We start from the raw sequence: 17,500 nt of genomic DNA on the forward strand, positions 1-17,500 counted from the left end.
TCTTGCTGGCGCTCTGGAAATCACTAATATTTTACACTCCTTGATACGCAGTGTTTTACAGTGTTGTTCTAAACACCACGTGGAAGCAGCAGGCACTCAGTCTGGTGTGGGTTCACAGAGAGAGGGTACCAGAGGAAAACATTGGCAGTGCAAATGTTTCATCCAGTGTGCAACATGCAGTCACATCACATCTTCACCACCAAGGGCTTTCACCCTTAGATATGTCTGGAGTTAATGGTATGGTGTTGCTATACTGTTTAAATCTAATTACATAACTGCATCTTTATTACATAATGAACTGCATTTACATTTCATTTACATTCTGAATAGGCGGCCTCTCTCTCCTCTCTCACTGGAAGGTTTCAAAGCGTTTCAAAATTTCTCGGCTTGCTTCATTCATCATGGAATTTTCACACAACATAAAGGAGAAAAATGGTGAGTTGAAATGATGTAGGAAAATAAAAATCACCAAAAATGGAGATACATGGGATTTCTTTGGGCAGCAATCATATATATATATGTCAAGTGCTGCTGAGTACACACACACACACACACATACACACTCAGATAGATAGATAGATAGATAGATCGATAGATAGATAGATAGATAGATAATAAATAAATGGAATGAAAGTGCCTTGATGATTATTGATTATGATTATTGAGTTCAATAAATGATATCATTGTCATCAGGATGCTTTCATTCCATTTATTATATTATTATTCTTATATAAATATATATATATATATATACGTGTGTGTGTGTGTGTGTAATCCAACCTGCATTAAATCATATGTCAAATGCTGCTGAGTGTGTGTGTGTGTATATAGTGTATATATATATATATGTAAAATGGTGACGATATCGTTCATTGAACTCAATAATAACTTCTAGGGTCAGAAATCTTTATGAGCATCCTGCCTGTATTAAAGCATATCCTGTCAAATGTCCAGCACACTTTTTAAACTTCCCACTGGACTTCACGATGAATCAAATGTTGCATTCAGGGGGAATTTTCTATTGCACAGGTACACAATTCATGCGCTGGCTGATTTTGCTCTTCGGCTGTTTTGGAGGCCTTTTTACTCCATGTATAATGTGAGGTGGTTGTATTGGTCAGTAACGCTGGGTGGTGCAATGCAAACACATTGGTGAGTCTGGTTAGAGCTGTTACTGTGATGATGCTTGTGAAACAAACTTTATTCTGGAGCTCGTTACCCAAGGCCTGCTGAAAATGCTGTCGTATCATCAGCACTGTGTTGCTGTGATACACTCTGAGGAACAGTGAAAGTGTACATGGTAAACGCAACCTTTATGACAAATGTTGGCTACTGGAAGTGATTATGTAGGTTTATGTCAGGGCTTAAGTAGGAGTCATGCAGCCTTATGAACCCTGTCCTACTGTAAGGTGTACTGAAATAATTACTATAAAATCACATGCTTTTGTCATTACTGGCATTGTCAGCTTCCAGGGTCAGTGGCCCCAGGTTTAGAGGGAGAGTGCGCGTTCACACCTTGGTCTACAACGATGCGCGGCACCTCCTTCTCGGCAGGGGAGCTGCAGGTGATGCGATTTCCCTCCACCAGCCCGTCCATTTCAGCCAGGTCCTCAAAAGTGCAGTTCACACCAGCAGACAGTTCGGGAACATTGTGGGCTTCCAAGACGAGCTGAGAGAGACGAGCGACACAGACAATTAAACACAGGAACAAACAATGTGAAAAAATGAAGGAACAGTGAACAATTCATTTAGTTTCAAAAGTTTGTTCAATTTTATTAATGAAGCATTTTTTACAGCAAATATTGCCCCCCCCCACACACATACACACACACACATATATATATATATATATATATATATATATATATATATCACTGTTGTCTGAGAAAAAAAAATTGTATCTCCAAATATGGTAACTTTACAGGAGAAGGAAAAAACCCACCTTTAATGTAAGTCAATGGAACCAGATTTTTTGCCAAGCAATTTTGGGCCGTTTCGTACACGTTTTTATACAACACTTAGTTCCAGCCACACAAGCTGATTGGTTGAGAACCGATCTAACCATCCTGATATTTCACCATAGGTTTCTCACAAACACCATATCACTCCGCTAAGACGCTGTTACTAAGCAACGACTTTGACAGCTGTAGGAGACGCTCAAGCCAGCTGAACGTTTTTACTTTGCCACAATCAGAAAATGGACTGAGACATAAAACTGACCCAATAAAAAAAAATTCTTTTATCACTATAACATCACGGCTGTGATGTTATTTCAGGATACCACACTCCCTCTCGTCTTCTACTGCTTAATTCAATACTGGATAAAAGAAAAGTGGACAGTTTCATCAATGTGACACATGTGGGTCATTAATTTAAATTACATTAAGAGACCCTTATTAGTCCCACAACAGAGAAATTTCACCTCCGCATTTAACCCATCTGTGAAGTGAAACACCACATACACTCTAGTGAGCGCACACACACACTAAGGGGCAGTGAGCACACTTGGAGCGGTGGGCAGCCCTATCCACAGCACCCAGGGAGCAGTTGGGGGTTAGGTGTCTTGCTCAAGGACACCTCAGTCATGTGCTGTCGGCTCTGGGGAGCGAACCGGCGACCTTCCGGTTACAAGGCTGGTTCCCTAACCTCCAGCCCACGACTGCCCCCAAGTGCAGCGTGAAGCAGCATCCAGTCACAGAGCAGTGCACGCTTACGGCACCACCTTGCTTTCGGTGTAAAACTAACGAATCAAAGAACCAAGACCCAGAAGAGGAAACTATTCTTCTCTGGACTGAACCAGACAGTAGAGTTAAGACACAAATAGCCAACATTTAGTGAAGTGAGATCAACAGAAGCAGAGAGATCCATGAAATAAGCCGAAGACTAATGCAAGACGGCATCGGAAAACTGAGAGAAAGATCTGGGAGGAAATAAAGACTCCAAGACGGTTCCTCTGGGCTTTTTAGAGGAGAAAAGGAAACTTTATGTGATGATTATTTAAACTTTATAAAGGCTCTTCAAACTCACAGGTCTCACTTGAAAAAAAGGTTCTTTAAAGGACTACCAATTGAAAGGCACTCTAGGGAACCAGAAGGGGCTTTTCAATAGCCAGACCCCTGTGGTGCACCTTTATTTTTAAGAGTGCAGGTGGGAGTTAGAGAAATAGATGAGATAGGCAGAAATAGAAACAGGGGGTCATGATAATATCATGAATCATATTGTCATATTGCCTGTTATTTGCTTTAAAACAGCCATTAACAGTCATATGCAAAAGTTTGGGTGCCCCTGGACAAAATAAGTGAAAATAAGTTAAACCCCTTAAATTCCCAAGCTAATTACATACTAAGGCTTATTATTCAGTAACTACAGGGACTTCAGTGCAAACTGGTTGAGTTATTCTTAGGTTATAGAAGTGTGTAATAAAACTTTGGGCCTGCCCGGTGGGCCCTGACCGTGTATGGGGTTCAGTCATCCTCTACAGAGAACATACTTCTGTACATTTTAATGCACAATCACTGTTCATTTGCTCAATTTAACTTAATGGGAAAAATATATAAGACATAAAATGTAGCTTGTTCTAAAGTTACACCACGTTTTATATTTCATGTTTTTTTTTCCAATATGTCAAACCAAAATATGCAGAAAAATGCCACACTGAAGGATGTTCTCTGTAGAGGATGTGTTAACCTGCTTTCTAAAAAATCAATACTAGTAATTATTTTAGCTGTATATGAAAATGATCAGCATCTGAAGGTGCAAGGAGTAGAGGTCGTAAAGGTGGATGACTTCAGATATCTTGGGTCAACCATCCAGAGCAATGGACAGTGTAGAAAAGAGGTGAAGAAGAGGGTGCAGGCAGGATGGAGTGGGTGGAGATGGGTGTCAGGGCTGATGTGTGACAGAAGGATAGCAGCAAGAGTGAAAGGGAAGGTCTACAAGACAGCAGTGCGTCCTGCTATGATGGATGGTTTGGAGACTGTGGCTCTGTCTAAAAGACAGGAGGCTGAGCTGGAGGTGGCGGAGATGAAGATGCTGAGATTTTCGTTGGGAGTGACAAGGATGGACAAGATTAGAAATGAGCAGATCAGATGGACAGTGAAGGTGGAGCAGTTTGGAGATAAAGCCAGAGAGGCCAGGTTGAGATGGTTTGGACATGTGTTGAGGAGGAATAGTGGATATATTGGGCAAAGAATGTTGGAGATGGAGCTGCCAGGTAGAAGGAGAAGAGGTAGACCTCAGAGAAGGTTTATGGATGTAGTGAAGGTGGACATGGAGATGGTTGGTGTGAAAGTAGAGGAAGCAGTGGATAGGGCAAGATGGAGGCAGATGATCCGCTGTGGCGACCCCTAAAGGGAGCAGCCGAAAGAAGAAGAAGAAGAAGAAGATGAAAATGATCAGCATCAGCATCGGCCCTGTTCACTGGTCAAAACCCGACTTTCCGCACTGTAAAAAATAATATCTTGTCAAGTAAAATAATCTTAAATCTAGTCGATGTATCTGATATTTCTCCTGTTGAGATTGTTGTAAGTTCATTTTAAGATTATTGAACTTATTTCCAAACATTTTTACCAGTGTTGAGTAATTTAATCATAATTAAGTAAAATTATCTCACTATATTGGTAGATAATTTAGCTTGTCTTAAGAAATGTGCTTGAAACAAGCTAAATTACTTAAAACAGGTAAAAATGTGTAGAAATAAGCCAAATAATCGTAAAATAGGTGCACAACCATCTCAAAAAAAGAGAAATATTAGACATATCACCTAGATTTCAGATAATTTTGCTTAACAAGATAAAAAATACAGTGACACAAACACAAGCTACACTGCAAAAAATGATATTTTAGAAAGTAATCAGCCTAAACCTCAATATATCTAATATTTCTCATTATAAGATGATGAAATAATATTATTTAACCGATTTCTATAAATGTTCACTTGTTTCAAGTAATTTTATTTAGTGAAAGTGTCTTACTCTATTAGCAGATCATTTTATTTATTTCAATAAATAATCCTTAAAACAATTAACATAATCTGCCGATGGAATACGACACTTTCATGAGATTAAACGACTTAAAACAAGTAAAAAAGGTCTAGAAATAAGATGAGTAATCATACAATAATCTTACAATAATCCCATGATAAGAAATATTAGATATATTGACACCACTTAAGATGTTTTCATTGCTTTCATTTTTCAGGGTATTCTCCACAACATGATTCAAACTGAACAGAAAATGGTAAAAATCTAACCTTCAGCTGCACCTCAGACTCCAAAGAATCCAAGAAAATAAACCCAGCGATTAGATAAATATCTGAGCGTGACCGTCTGCCCCGATACAAAGGAGCCAGCGAAGCAGCAGGTCACACACACACTGGCCATCTCTACAGCAGGGAAATGACCAGCACTATCAAGAACCTTAACCCAGCCATCTGTAGGCCCACCCTGACTTTAATATGACTCATTGGACACAGAAGGGATGGACAGAGGAGAGAAAAAAGGAGCGAGGGAGACAGAAAGAGAAGAGTGGTGATGTAATTTCTCCACTTTATTTCGGCCTTTATCTGCTTTGCTGCGGGGGAAAGATTGCTCGGCCTAAACCAGAAAAGCAAAACAAAAAAAATCAATAACTAGGACAAATCCAATGATCGAACAGTAATGGCCCTGTTCTTGGCCTCTTTCTCTCTCTCTCTCTCTCTCTCTCTCTCTCTCGCTCACTCTCTCCCATAGAAACATAGGTACAAGCACCTCGGATTAGCCGCTCTCCGAACTGTTACTCGTCACTAGTTTTCTTTTGCTCTTGTTTGTTTCTCAGCGGCAGGCGTTTCTGTTTTTATGTGGATGGAAGTGAAGGCCAGGACTCACACAGCGATCTCCCCATTTCTGTTGTAGTTTGCCAGCTGAACGGCAGGCTTTTAGAGGCTGCCTAATCCACGCTGAGGGAGTTCAGTTTAACGAGTCCAACCCAATAAGCGCAACAACCCGAGGGGCTCTACTCCCCCCGCCACCCTCCCCACCGCTACAGGAGAATGACAGCCATGTGCTTCAGGAGCACAGCAGTCGCAGGCAGGGGCTTGTCTCACCACATGTCTCAGTGCCATGCTTCTACGCAGACAGTTAGTAAGCGTACAGCAATGTGCAGAAGTCAGAGACTCTATATTTATTATAATATATTTCCAGTCAGAAGAGTCATTGAGCACTGGAGATATTTCTGAGAAGATTATGCTGAGTGACATGATCTTAAATGTAGTCGATATGTCTAATATTTCCCATTTTGAGATGGTTGTGCACTTTTTACAAGCTTATGTAGCTTATTTCTAGACAGTTTAGGAGAGAGTCAAAAGAAAGTGGAAAAATGGGAGTTTCTAAAAAGCTACAGAGAAATGAGGCTCCTAACAACCACCTGGAAGACCTGGTAGACACCAAAACTGCCCCCATCGGATAAACAGCGCTTAAAGCTTTCATCTCTGAGAGAGAGGAGAAAATCAAGCTGCTTCAGATCTGAAAACATCCACAGGTGTTTCTGTCCATCCTTTCACTGTGAGAAGACCACTCAGTGCTGTGGGTCTGAAAGGATGTGTAGCTGATCAAGAAGAACTTCACTGAGAAAAGGAGACAGACAAAAGTGAAGGACATTTGCTCTAGAACACTGAAACTGGACATCTAAGGCAGGACTGAAAATGTAAACAGCTTCTAAGACTCTAAGAAATTTGCAGATTCTTGCAGAAACTGAAAGGGAGCCTCCTGAAAAGAATGGAAGCTGGAATAAAGGCTTGGAGAACTCTGATTGTAGCTAGAAGGGTGGTGGTTGGGACTGCAAGGAGGATTGCAGGATGCAAATTCATATGGCTTTAGATCGGATGGAGGAGGGATTTCAGGCATGTCCCTCGCCCCAAACTTCAGTTGTCCCAAAAACCAATGAAATATATGCTTCCTGATATTTTTTCTGATGCTGAAAAGTGAATAACTTGAACTTACTGGGTGTTTTGACTGGCAATTAAATAAATAAAGGGTGGTCTCGGAAAAAAACAAACAGGGAGAGATGGGCTACAGTGTCTAAGGCTACATTCACATTGCATGTAAAAGCGGCCCAGAATAAAACACAGAATCTGATTTGGGCCATTTTCATTTGTGGTACTGAAAATGTGATACATATCCACACCTCAGTCTGAGCGTTCAAATCAGACTTCATGCTACTTTTACTTCAGTCCACCTTGATTTCCATCATAATTTTGCATGTGGGAACAGACACCTTACAGGATGTATCACTTTTAGCAAAAAAGGTTCTATATAGTACCAAAAAAGGTTCTATATAGTACCAAAAAAGGTTATTTGGCTTGTAACAATAGTAGGACACTTTTAGGTACTATATTATGGCCTTTTCAAAAAGGTTTTCCATCATTCTGAAGAACCCTTAAAGAATCATCATTTTTAAGCATGTAGGTGAACAGTCTGGAACAGCGCAAATGCAGAGAACGTTCTAGAACGTTCCAGAATAATGTGAATATATATAACCGTCTACAACACAGCTCTCCATCAGTCTGAAGAACCTTTTCATGTTGCAAAATCAAAGTGTTCTTTGGGTGTTCATGGTTCTATACACAACCATATTCTTCACTAAAGAACCCTTGAAGAACCATCTTTTTTAGTGTGTACTAAAGAACCAAACAACAAAACGGGACTGAGCAGTGAGGCAGATTGGGGTCACCTTCTCCTGTAGTCTGAATGCGAAGTGTACACCAGCGGGGGGTTTCTAATAAAGTGGCCAGTGGGTGACACTCAGCGGTGCACGGCAAGTTCAGCGCAGTTAGTGCAGAGCGATTATTCAGTATTCAGTAGATGAGCACTCCTTTCACAGAGCGAAGAGGAACGTGTACAGGAGTGGCGGGGAGGAAGGGGGGGTGGGGGGGGGGCAGTAGAAGAGAATGAAAGAGAAAGCACAGAGTACACCCTGTTTTAAATAACACAGGCGTAAGCTCCTTTCTCCCCACGCTGAGAATGTGTCTGATCTGGAGAAAAGGCCGACGCGCAGCAGTGTTAGTCCTTCAGCCGCCCGAGCAGGTGAAGTAGGTCGACTCCGAATATCCATATTGATGGAAAGCGTCGGCCCTGCTAGGCCACAAAGCTTTCCACGTGTGATACGGGCTGTAACAGCTCTCACCAGCAGAACGGCTGACCCGCGCTGTTTTTATATTGCTCTTTAATGAGAAGGAAGACGCGAGCAGATACCAAACCCTCCCTCTCTCTCCCTCTCCCTCTCTCTGGATGCACAGCGTCTCTCTGGGATTTAATCTCCTTTTTTTCCCTTTTAGAGAGCCACGCTGAGAATTTCTTCAATTACATTTGGAGCAGGTGAATCTGGACTCTAGCCGGCATAAATATGAAAATCATCTCGCATCGAGAGGCTCCCTGCAAACAAAAAAATAAATAAAATAAGGTAAAAGGAAGCCCCCCGTTCTGCGATGCACCACCCGTGACATGGGCATCGCCAGCTCTCTGCTCCGTGATTACCTTCGGAGGAAAAAAAAAAAACATCAGGGAAAGCATTCGGGAAATAATCACAGTGAAGCGGTTACTTAAAATGGAAATGCATCAGCGTGATCGCGGCGAGGGGCTTAAATACGAGAGGATGGAAGCAGCGGCTCCTGCCCTGGGGGACTGAGAAAACTGAGTGGTTCCACCTCCTGTGTTCCTGGCACACTTTTAAAGTCCCTATATCCAATCTATATTAAAATGAAACTCGGAGAGGGCACTGAGGCCACGGTGCAGGCGTGACTGATGTTTTCTGCAAATAACCACTTCACTGCTGCGAATGATCTTTATACTGTATTTATACTGTACAGTTTGATCTGAGCAGTACCCACAGTCCTGAAAGACATTACTGAAACTTTTGGGGCATATTTTCACACTTCGGAGTCACATTCGGCTCTTTTACTGCCCTGTTGCAGCTCCACAGCAGAAGCAGATTTGTAGGTAAAAGTAAAATAATCCTCCTTTACAGTAAAACAAAGCTCTGCTGATCGTTCAACACAGTTTAACAATAAATACTGGAGTTAATGTAGAACTGCTGATTCACCCTTTAACCCTGAAGGTTGGCGTACAGACTGCTGGTCACCATAGCAACACAGACAACATCTTGCCTAGCTAGTAGCAAAAAGGAAACGATTTAAGACAAACATTCGTAATTTGGAGATGAACTGACTTATTTGCATTTATAATCACTCCAGCTGGTTTCCTGATACGTTTAATCTGCAATAAGTAACTGTCAAACACTAAAACGTGTTCGGATTTAAGGTGGAATGGGAACATTTGAACGGGAATGAGAAGCTGACTTCAGTCTCGGAAAAATTTTAACGTTGAAAGACAAGATTTTACAAGAAACCGTTCTAGTGTTGCGGAAAAGGTTCCTGCCAGAGATGTGAGAAAAGTGGCTATAGCTGAGCTAAAGCTTAAAGCAGAGCAAAGTAAGTCTGAGTAAGTATCTACACTTATTGTCCATTTTATCAGCTCCACTGGCCATACTGGAGCATTTTGAAGCTGTACAGTTACAGACTGTAGTCCATCTGTTCCTCTGCATATCTTGTTACCCTGTTCTTTAATGGTCTGATCCACTCACACCAGCGCAACACACACTAACACACCACCACCACATCAGTGTTACTGCAGTGCTGATAATGATCCACCACCCAAATAGTACCTGCTCTGTGGGTGTCCTGACCATTGAAGAACACAGTGAAAGGGGGCTAACAAAGAAGGCAGGTGGGCCGTTTTCAAGCCAAACAGTTTTCAAACTTAAATTGTAGTGGCTGATCTTAAACTAACGATGAAGCCACTGTGAAGCCTGGTAACATGTCTAAACATACACTGTCATACCGCCTGTCACGCTTGGCTCCTCCCACTCCCCCAAGTGCTCTTGTTGTGTTTTCTTCCCGGCAGTCCATGTGCGTTTTTGTTTTGGTTTTCACAATCACCCCTAATTGTTTCCACCTCTTTCCCACTTGTCCCTCGTTATCCTGCCGTGTATTCAAGCCCTGTGTTTGCCCTGGTCTGTGCTGGTCTTTGTTTAATATGATTGATGTTTGATGTTAAGCAGATAAAGGCAGCAGATCCAGGGGTCCATGGACACAGGGAATTATAGTAAACTGAGACGCTGGTGCTGTCGTCCCGCTGCTCGCACGCGGTCACTCAGGTTTGTGGACGGTGGAGCAGAGGGATGCCAAACTGTTTCAGAGTGCTGCCGTGTCTGTGTGTCCTTCTGGTTCTCTCCTTTTAGTTAAGCTGTCATAATCAGATCTGCTGGAGTCGTTAGCCACACTCTGGAAATGTTCACATTCCCTGTTTTACATACAAACAGACAGAATAAAACTAAACTAAAACTAAAACTCCCTGCCTTTTTTCCGAGTATACAACCGCCCACCTGTCCGGCCGGACACTGAAGGACGACTGACTGTCGAGCTCTCCTGCTACCCTCTTCAGACCAGCTGCCCACGCCCCAGCTACCGCCACCTGCCTTGGACTAGCTGCCCACCCTACACTGATGTTCTCATAGACTCCCAGCTATTCCTACTACTAATACTACTGCTATTAATATTAGTAGTATAATAACTCTGTAGGTAGTCTGACCAGAGGAGGACGAGTCCCCCCTGGTGAGCCTGGTTCCTCCCAAGGTTTCTTCCTCAGCTCTGAGGGAGGTTCTCCTTGCCACTGTTGCCCCTGGCTTGTCCACCGGGGGGGTTTACATTCTTGTTAAAACTTTGTCTTTTCTGGAATTCTGTGAAGCTGCTTTGTGACAACATCCATTGTAAAAAGCGCTACAAATAAATTTGATTTGATTTGATGTTTTGGATTTGTTTGGTGTATTTTTTGCATTATGTCTGTTCCCCGATCTCTTTGCGTTGGCTCTATGACCCTGGACTGTATCGACCATGACCCTGGATTTGCCCTTAATAAAAGTCGCTTATCTCCGCATATGCGTCCGCCTCCTCGCCACACCTTTGTTACACCGCCACTCTTTTACTTTGATTTAGGAAACCAAATAAACTCATAAAAGGAAATGTGCATTTGGCTATTATATCAGGATGAAGCTGCTTCAATTTGAGATTAGACACCACACTTGAGTTCTGGTGTATTGTGAAGGGATTTGTGCTCGCAGCTTAAATTATGTAGGCACTCAATCACTGCCTGCTGCAGAATGAACACAACAGCCTCCACATCTGTTAGCATTTACTGCCATCATCATCTTGGCTCGGGTCAAAAGCTGCAGAGAGCTCGAAGGACCCATTCACAAAAGAAATGAAGTTTTAATGTTTAAACGGTTCTGCGTAGAACCGAAAGGCCAGACTACACCGACCCAACAGACACCAGGATGGCTTGTTGTACCTGTGTGTCTGTGTGTTCTCTGTCATTCATACAGTTCTACAGTGTTCCGTCCCATTCACATTGCTCTAGAATGTTCTCCCCCACTCTGTTCTAGAATGTTCTGCCATTTACATTGTTTTAGATGATTCTCCCTCATTTACAAGGTTCCAGAATATACTCCTCCGTCCACACTGTTCTAGAATGTTGTCTCGATTCAAACCATTCCAGAATGTTCTCCCCATTCCCACTCTTCTAGAATGTCCTCTCCCACTCACACTAACCACTGTTCTAACTGTTATCAACCATTTATACCGTGCTAGAATGCTCTAAACCATTCCTTCTGTTCTAGAATGTTCTATTCCATTCACAATGTACTGGAATACTCTGCCCCATTTATGCTGTTCTAGAATGTTCTCATCCATTCACGTCATTCTGGAATACTCTCGCTCATTAACATTATTCTAGAAGGTTCTCCTCTGTTCACACTGTTCTGGAATGTTTTCCCTGATTCATACCGTTTTAGAATGATCTCCACATTCATACAGTTCTAGATTGCTCTCTGCTACTCACACTGTTGTGAAAGTTCTCCTCTGTTCACACTGTTATAAACTGTTCTCAACCACTCACTGTTCTTAGATATTCTAAGCCAATCCTTCTGTTCTAGAATGTTCTTCCATTTACTCTATTCTGTCATATTTATGCTGTTTTAGAATGTTCTCATCCATTCACATTGTTCCAGAATGCTCTCCCTCATTTACACTGTTCTCGAAGGCTCTTCTATGTTCATACAGTTCTAAAATGCTCTCGCTTCATTTCATACTCTAATCCACCTCTTCTGTTCTAGAATGTTCTCATCCATTCACATTGTTCCAGAATGCTCGCCCTCATTTACACTGTTCTAGAAGGCTCTTCTATGTTCATACTGTTCTAAAATGCTCTCGCTTCATTTCATACTCTAATCCACATGGTTTTGGAATGTTCTCCCTCATTTATGCTGTTCTAGAATGCTCAGTAACACCATCTATGAATACCACATTTATGAGAACATACCAACTCATTCATATGAACATGTTATAATGCATTCATAAGATATCATAAACATGGCTATAAATATTGACACATTGCACTGCATCATGAAAAGGCTCTTCAGGCTGAATGAGAACGTGCTGTAGATGGTTATATACAGTACTTTTTTGAAAAAGGTTCTATATAGCACTATTGTTACTAGGTCAAGCTTGTTACAACAGAAGAACACAGAAACCTTTTTTAAAAGGTTCTATATAGAACCATCTATATCTCTGAAGAACCCTATCACCTTGCAAAGAAACCTTTAATCATGCAAAGGTTTCTTGAGTGTTTATGGTTGTATATAGAACCATTTTCTTTACTAAAGAACCATCTTTTTAAGTGTGTAGGATGTCCTCCTGTTGGATCAGCACTACTGAAACTCTAGAAGAACTTTCAAGAACTCAAGGCCGCACATTGCATTTAAACAGAACCCTTCAGCTTGCAAACAGAGCGACAGCGTTTTCCTGTCGGCTACTTGACAGCGAGAGAGTGTCTTCTGGGAAATCTCTGGTCTCTGATGTCCAGGGAGTCGCTTCCTGCTCTGCATATTAACGAAAAAAACCCACATCACACAAATCCAGGCCGATCCAGAAAGCCCTCAGGATGAAATGCATTTATAAAACGTTTTGCTAAAAAGTCTGTTTTCATTTCTCCTGCAACAAATTCCAGCTTCAATACCCAACAACTCCCAGCAGACTCTGGTGAACGGAGGCAGCTTTGAGCTTATCTCTTCAAACAAATATTTAATAATGAAAAAAGGTCAAGGACCAGCCTGCGTGCTTCCGCCTTTGTGTCTGCCAGCAATTTTTTCCCAGCAATCAATTGGATTTAAAATGTGTAGCTTTCGCCCTGGGTAATTTCTGGGGGGAAAAAAACAACGTCTCCCGAACTGGCTTGATTGTGAAACGTCGGGCACGCAGGTGGAGGCAGGCAGGGTACAATCGCAGTAAATCTTCATCTCACGGGGAAAAGGTTAAAGTCTCTGTGTGCAGCCGCCTGAGTGAACCTCGCGGAAAAATATTATTCCATTCTTGTTTGAGAACTTTTGAGATCTATCCTAGGATTTCAGTCATGTGATTTTGTTGTGGCCGCCTTATTTGGGACTGAAATTCTGGCTTCACTGCTCTGCACGAACGTAACTAGAAGTGAAAGACGGCAAAAATTACTCGTCTTACTTGGAAGAGGAAAAATGTTTCCTTGACAAAGTTGATAAAACAGGCTGTGATCTTTATACAGTTTCCCCCTGAACTCCTGGTCCCACTTAAACTGGTGGAAAGCTATCAAACTTGTGTTTTTCTGACATTTATATTCATCTCGTACTCAGCCCCTCTCCCTTCTGGAGACTCTCACAGCATTTAGAAGCCCACCGGCTCTTCACGTCAGGGTGGGTAAAGGATCCCATGGTGTTGCATAAAGAGGAGAAAAAACTCTGCTGATTAACACAGATGTGACAGATGCTGGGCTTTAGAGAACTTTAGCTAATGTTAACAGCCGAGAGATAAACAGTCGTCCCCCTAATGGAGCTGCAAACAGCCGCTATAGCTTTATTCTCTGTTTCTGATTTAAATGACGTTTGAATGAAGGAACAAAAGCATTAAATATCAGACTGAATGTCGTGGCTGGGAAAGCGACGTTGTGGTTCAACAGACGTGATTCTGTAAGTTTTCTAGTGCAGTTAGTTCAGAGTTCAGCTCCAGTCCTGCAACCCCTGCCCTGCATAACTGTGGCTTCCCTGGTTAAAATACCTGATATTATTAGCTGATTAATCTCTTCTTGAGCTGAATGAGGTGTGAACTGCAGAGAGACACACTAAACTATACAGTGCAGTGGCTCCAAACCTGGAGTGAAAACACAGAATTAAAGGTCTGTATGTTTCTCGTCTCTCGGTTTCTGTCCTGTCTTGCAGGTGAATCAATCACAAAGCACAGCAAATGAAAGCAAGTAAACAGTAACGTTAACATGTGCAGAGATCACTCTTCATCTCTTTAATTCCAGTCAAAACGACCATTAATTACAAGTTATTCATTAAGTTAAGATGTAAACAAAGCCATTCAGAGTGGTCTGAAATCTACCCCAGTGACTTCATCAGTGATGGTAATGGGAACCGGACGTCTGAAGAGTTTAACGCCTCTTAAAGCTCCAAAACAAAATGAATAACATGAACTTAACTTTCTTCTCTGAGGAAATGAACCTGTGATGGAGAAGGAATGCTTTCCAAAAGTTTCAGAATTTACTTTAGACACCATATTAACAGGCCTAAAGAACCGAGTTCGGTCATCGAGACAACTTCAAGTGGTTTGTGTGACTACAGTCATAAACTACACCAAGGCTAGAGACTAATCTGTGCATTAGAAGTCCACATGCTGATGTCATGAAGATTAAGAGACCCTTATTAGTCCAGGGAACAGGGAAATTCACCTCTGCATTTAACCCATCCATGCAGTGAAACACCACATACACACTAGTGAACAGACACCCTAGGGGCAGTGGGCAGCCCTACCTGCCCTGCCCGAGGAGCAGTTAGGGGTTAGGTGCCTTGCTCAAGGGCACTTCAGTCACGTGCTGCCAGCTCACGGAAAAGAACCAGCGACCTTCATGGCACAGGGCTGGTTCCCTAACCTCCAGCCCACGCCTGCCCCCATCATTGGAGTTTAATGCAGTTAGAGTAAAGCATTAAGGAGAGCACTAATGGCTCTTACACTTCATCTCAGAGGAACGCTTCACTCAGAGGCACTAACGCTGCAAATAAAGACTAAATAATAATGACTGAACGCTGAACAGCACCATGCACATGACAGCGTAAAGATAAATACAGTTTATTTAAACCCTGAGATTTCCAGGATTTTATTTCTCAGTGCTGGTGCTGTTAGGGCTGCACCTTCGGGGCTTCAGTCCTGAATATTCAGATGCTCCAAACAGGCCGTCCAGCCTAGAATCACTGCTACAGTGTGTTTTACTTACCCAGCGCCTCACTTTATACATTACATTACATCACAGCAAACTAAGTACCCATGAGCCCGTCCCCTGAACCCCCTCTGACATCACACTGAGCGTGACGTCACTGTGGAGTGAAGGCCTAGAGAGGGAGAGGCGAGATAGTAGAGCGCTGTCATTGTAATTTGTTCCCTCACTGGTTCTAACATCCAGCACTAGAACCCTTCACTCTGTAACACTACAGTACAGTAACTCTTAATTTCTGCTGGCGTTCTATTGGATATGCAGTGTTAAGTCAGTGCCAGGCTAACGGTGGTGCACATTAACAGTGGTGTACATTGACTTTCCCACATTGGGTGAAACACTGATGGCAGCTCTAGTTTAAACTCTGACATCTGAAGCCTGTAATGAGCTTTATTGTGTTTTAGTGTTTCAGTAAATACTTCAACTTGAAGCCTCAGTCTTAACCCTGGAGGAGGCTTTAGTACAGTATGCTTCACTTTACTTAGAGCAGACAAATACAACTAATGAGCTCTTATAATTTGTCATGAACTGTACTTCATAATGCATAATAAGTACGGCTATAATGTGTAATTTAAATTTATAAATACATGTAGCCATGTTTATGATGCCTTATGAATGCCTTATAACATGTTATGTGTTCATAGAAGCTTAGAAATGGGACATCCATAGAAAGTGTTAGCATGTTCTCCTTCTCGTTCTCCTTCAATAGGAGGCTTAATGAATAATGTATTGCATGCAGTCACATTAAGAGTGACTGATGTTTCTGTCTTGTGAATGAGGCTGTCTGGTTATCGTCAGTCCGTGAGGAATGACAGGGCTCTAAAATGGGTTTTGGACAGGTGCTCACCGTGACGCTGTACTGGGACACGGAGATGTTGCTGGGGTGGACGCTCAGTCTCACACACTGCTTGATGTTCGAGGCGAAGCGGCGCGGCTCGGACGACCTCTCGCACCTCTCCTTCCTGGTGCACCTGCGAGAGAACAAACAAGACGTTTAAAAAAAAAGTACACTAAAGAAGTTCTTGCCACAGCTTAACCTTTTCAACTCCGCGGGACCACCGGTGGTTCCCAAACACACCTCGTCATGTTCTTCATAGCGTTCATATTTCATAAGCTCCATTCAGAAGCTGGGCGTCGTGTGAGGCTGTAGCTCTTCTCTCCAGTCTAATAGACGGTGATGTCATTTTAAACCCTTCTAATAAACGAAGCTGAACTCAGTTTGCTTTTCTACTGAAAGTCGACCCGTTTTTCCCCAAATCTGGGCTCTAAACTATAAACAGACGGCGTCTCTTCAGTGATCTGCTCTGGAAACATTACTTTTATAATCAGCGTCTGAGATTTTTGGCTTTTGGCAGTTAATTGTAAGCATATAGCGATATGTGTTGATCATAAAACACATGTCCTGCTAATTTGAGGGGGGCTTCTACCAAAAAATAATAAATAAATAAAGTAAAAATGATTTCATGCAGTCACTGAATACGATTCAAGAGCCTCATGTGAATTCAAATGCACAAACCAAAATATACCCTGGAGAATAAGAGGAGACGTCCAGTGAGGCAAAGCACCAACTTGTCAACATGGCTGAGGACTAATAAGCGTGCAAAGAATTTTTTCACTACTGTCTGTTTAGGGTTCCAAGCACGCAAGGGGTTGATATTTTCTTACTGTTCCCTTCTTTAAATTTGCCAGTCATCTTCTGTATGTGGTGCAGCTGCACTGGATCTATGATCTCTATAAATAACAATTATCATCCAACCTGCTCCAGTGACTGGATCACCTGTCAGGTGATCAACTAAGACTTTTTACTGAACTAGGAAAATCTGCTTTTAGCCACAGAGCAACAGTGAGCTGGAACTGTTTTAGTTGAGTTTCACTTTTCCTCCTTTCTCCTTATTATTATTATTATTAATAATTTATTTTATTGTGATATTTTATTGCAACTGTTTTATTTGATGTTAATTCTTTTACTGTTCTAGTAAATAATTCAATTTATTTAATTTAACCTTTCTTATTGTTTACTATCTATGTTTGTTCTTTTACTTCATTTTAACATGTTTTCATTATATATTCCATTCATATTTTGTGCCTGCCTCCTATTTGAGCTGTTAGTTTTATAA

At 41.9% G+C, this 17,500-nt stretch overlaps 1 protein-coding gene across 1 annotated transcript in view; it reads right to left on the reverse strand.

The window, feature by feature from the left end:
* plxna4 (plexin A4) overlaps positions 1–17,500 on the reverse strand; it is a 432,713-nt gene that overhangs the window by 118,476 nt on the left and 296,737 nt on the right. Inside the window, exons 6-7 of the mRNA XM_037538616.1 lie at positions 16,231–16,354; positions 1,516–1,669 (exon numbers count right to left, since the gene is read on the reverse strand). Coding sequence (XP_037394513.1) covers positions 1,516–1,669; positions 16,231–16,354 — 278 coding nt within the window. The remainder of the gene's footprint in view (positions 1–1,515; positions 1,670–16,230; positions 16,355–17,500) is intronic.

The sequence above is a fragment of the Pygocentrus nattereri genome, chromosome 1 (assembly GCF_015220715.1).
Source record: "Pygocentrus nattereri isolate fPygNat1 chromosome 1, fPygNat1.pri, whole genome shotgun sequence".
Taxonomy (NCBI): Eukaryota; Metazoa; Chordata; class Actinopteri; order Characiformes; family Serrasalmidae; genus Pygocentrus; species Pygocentrus nattereri.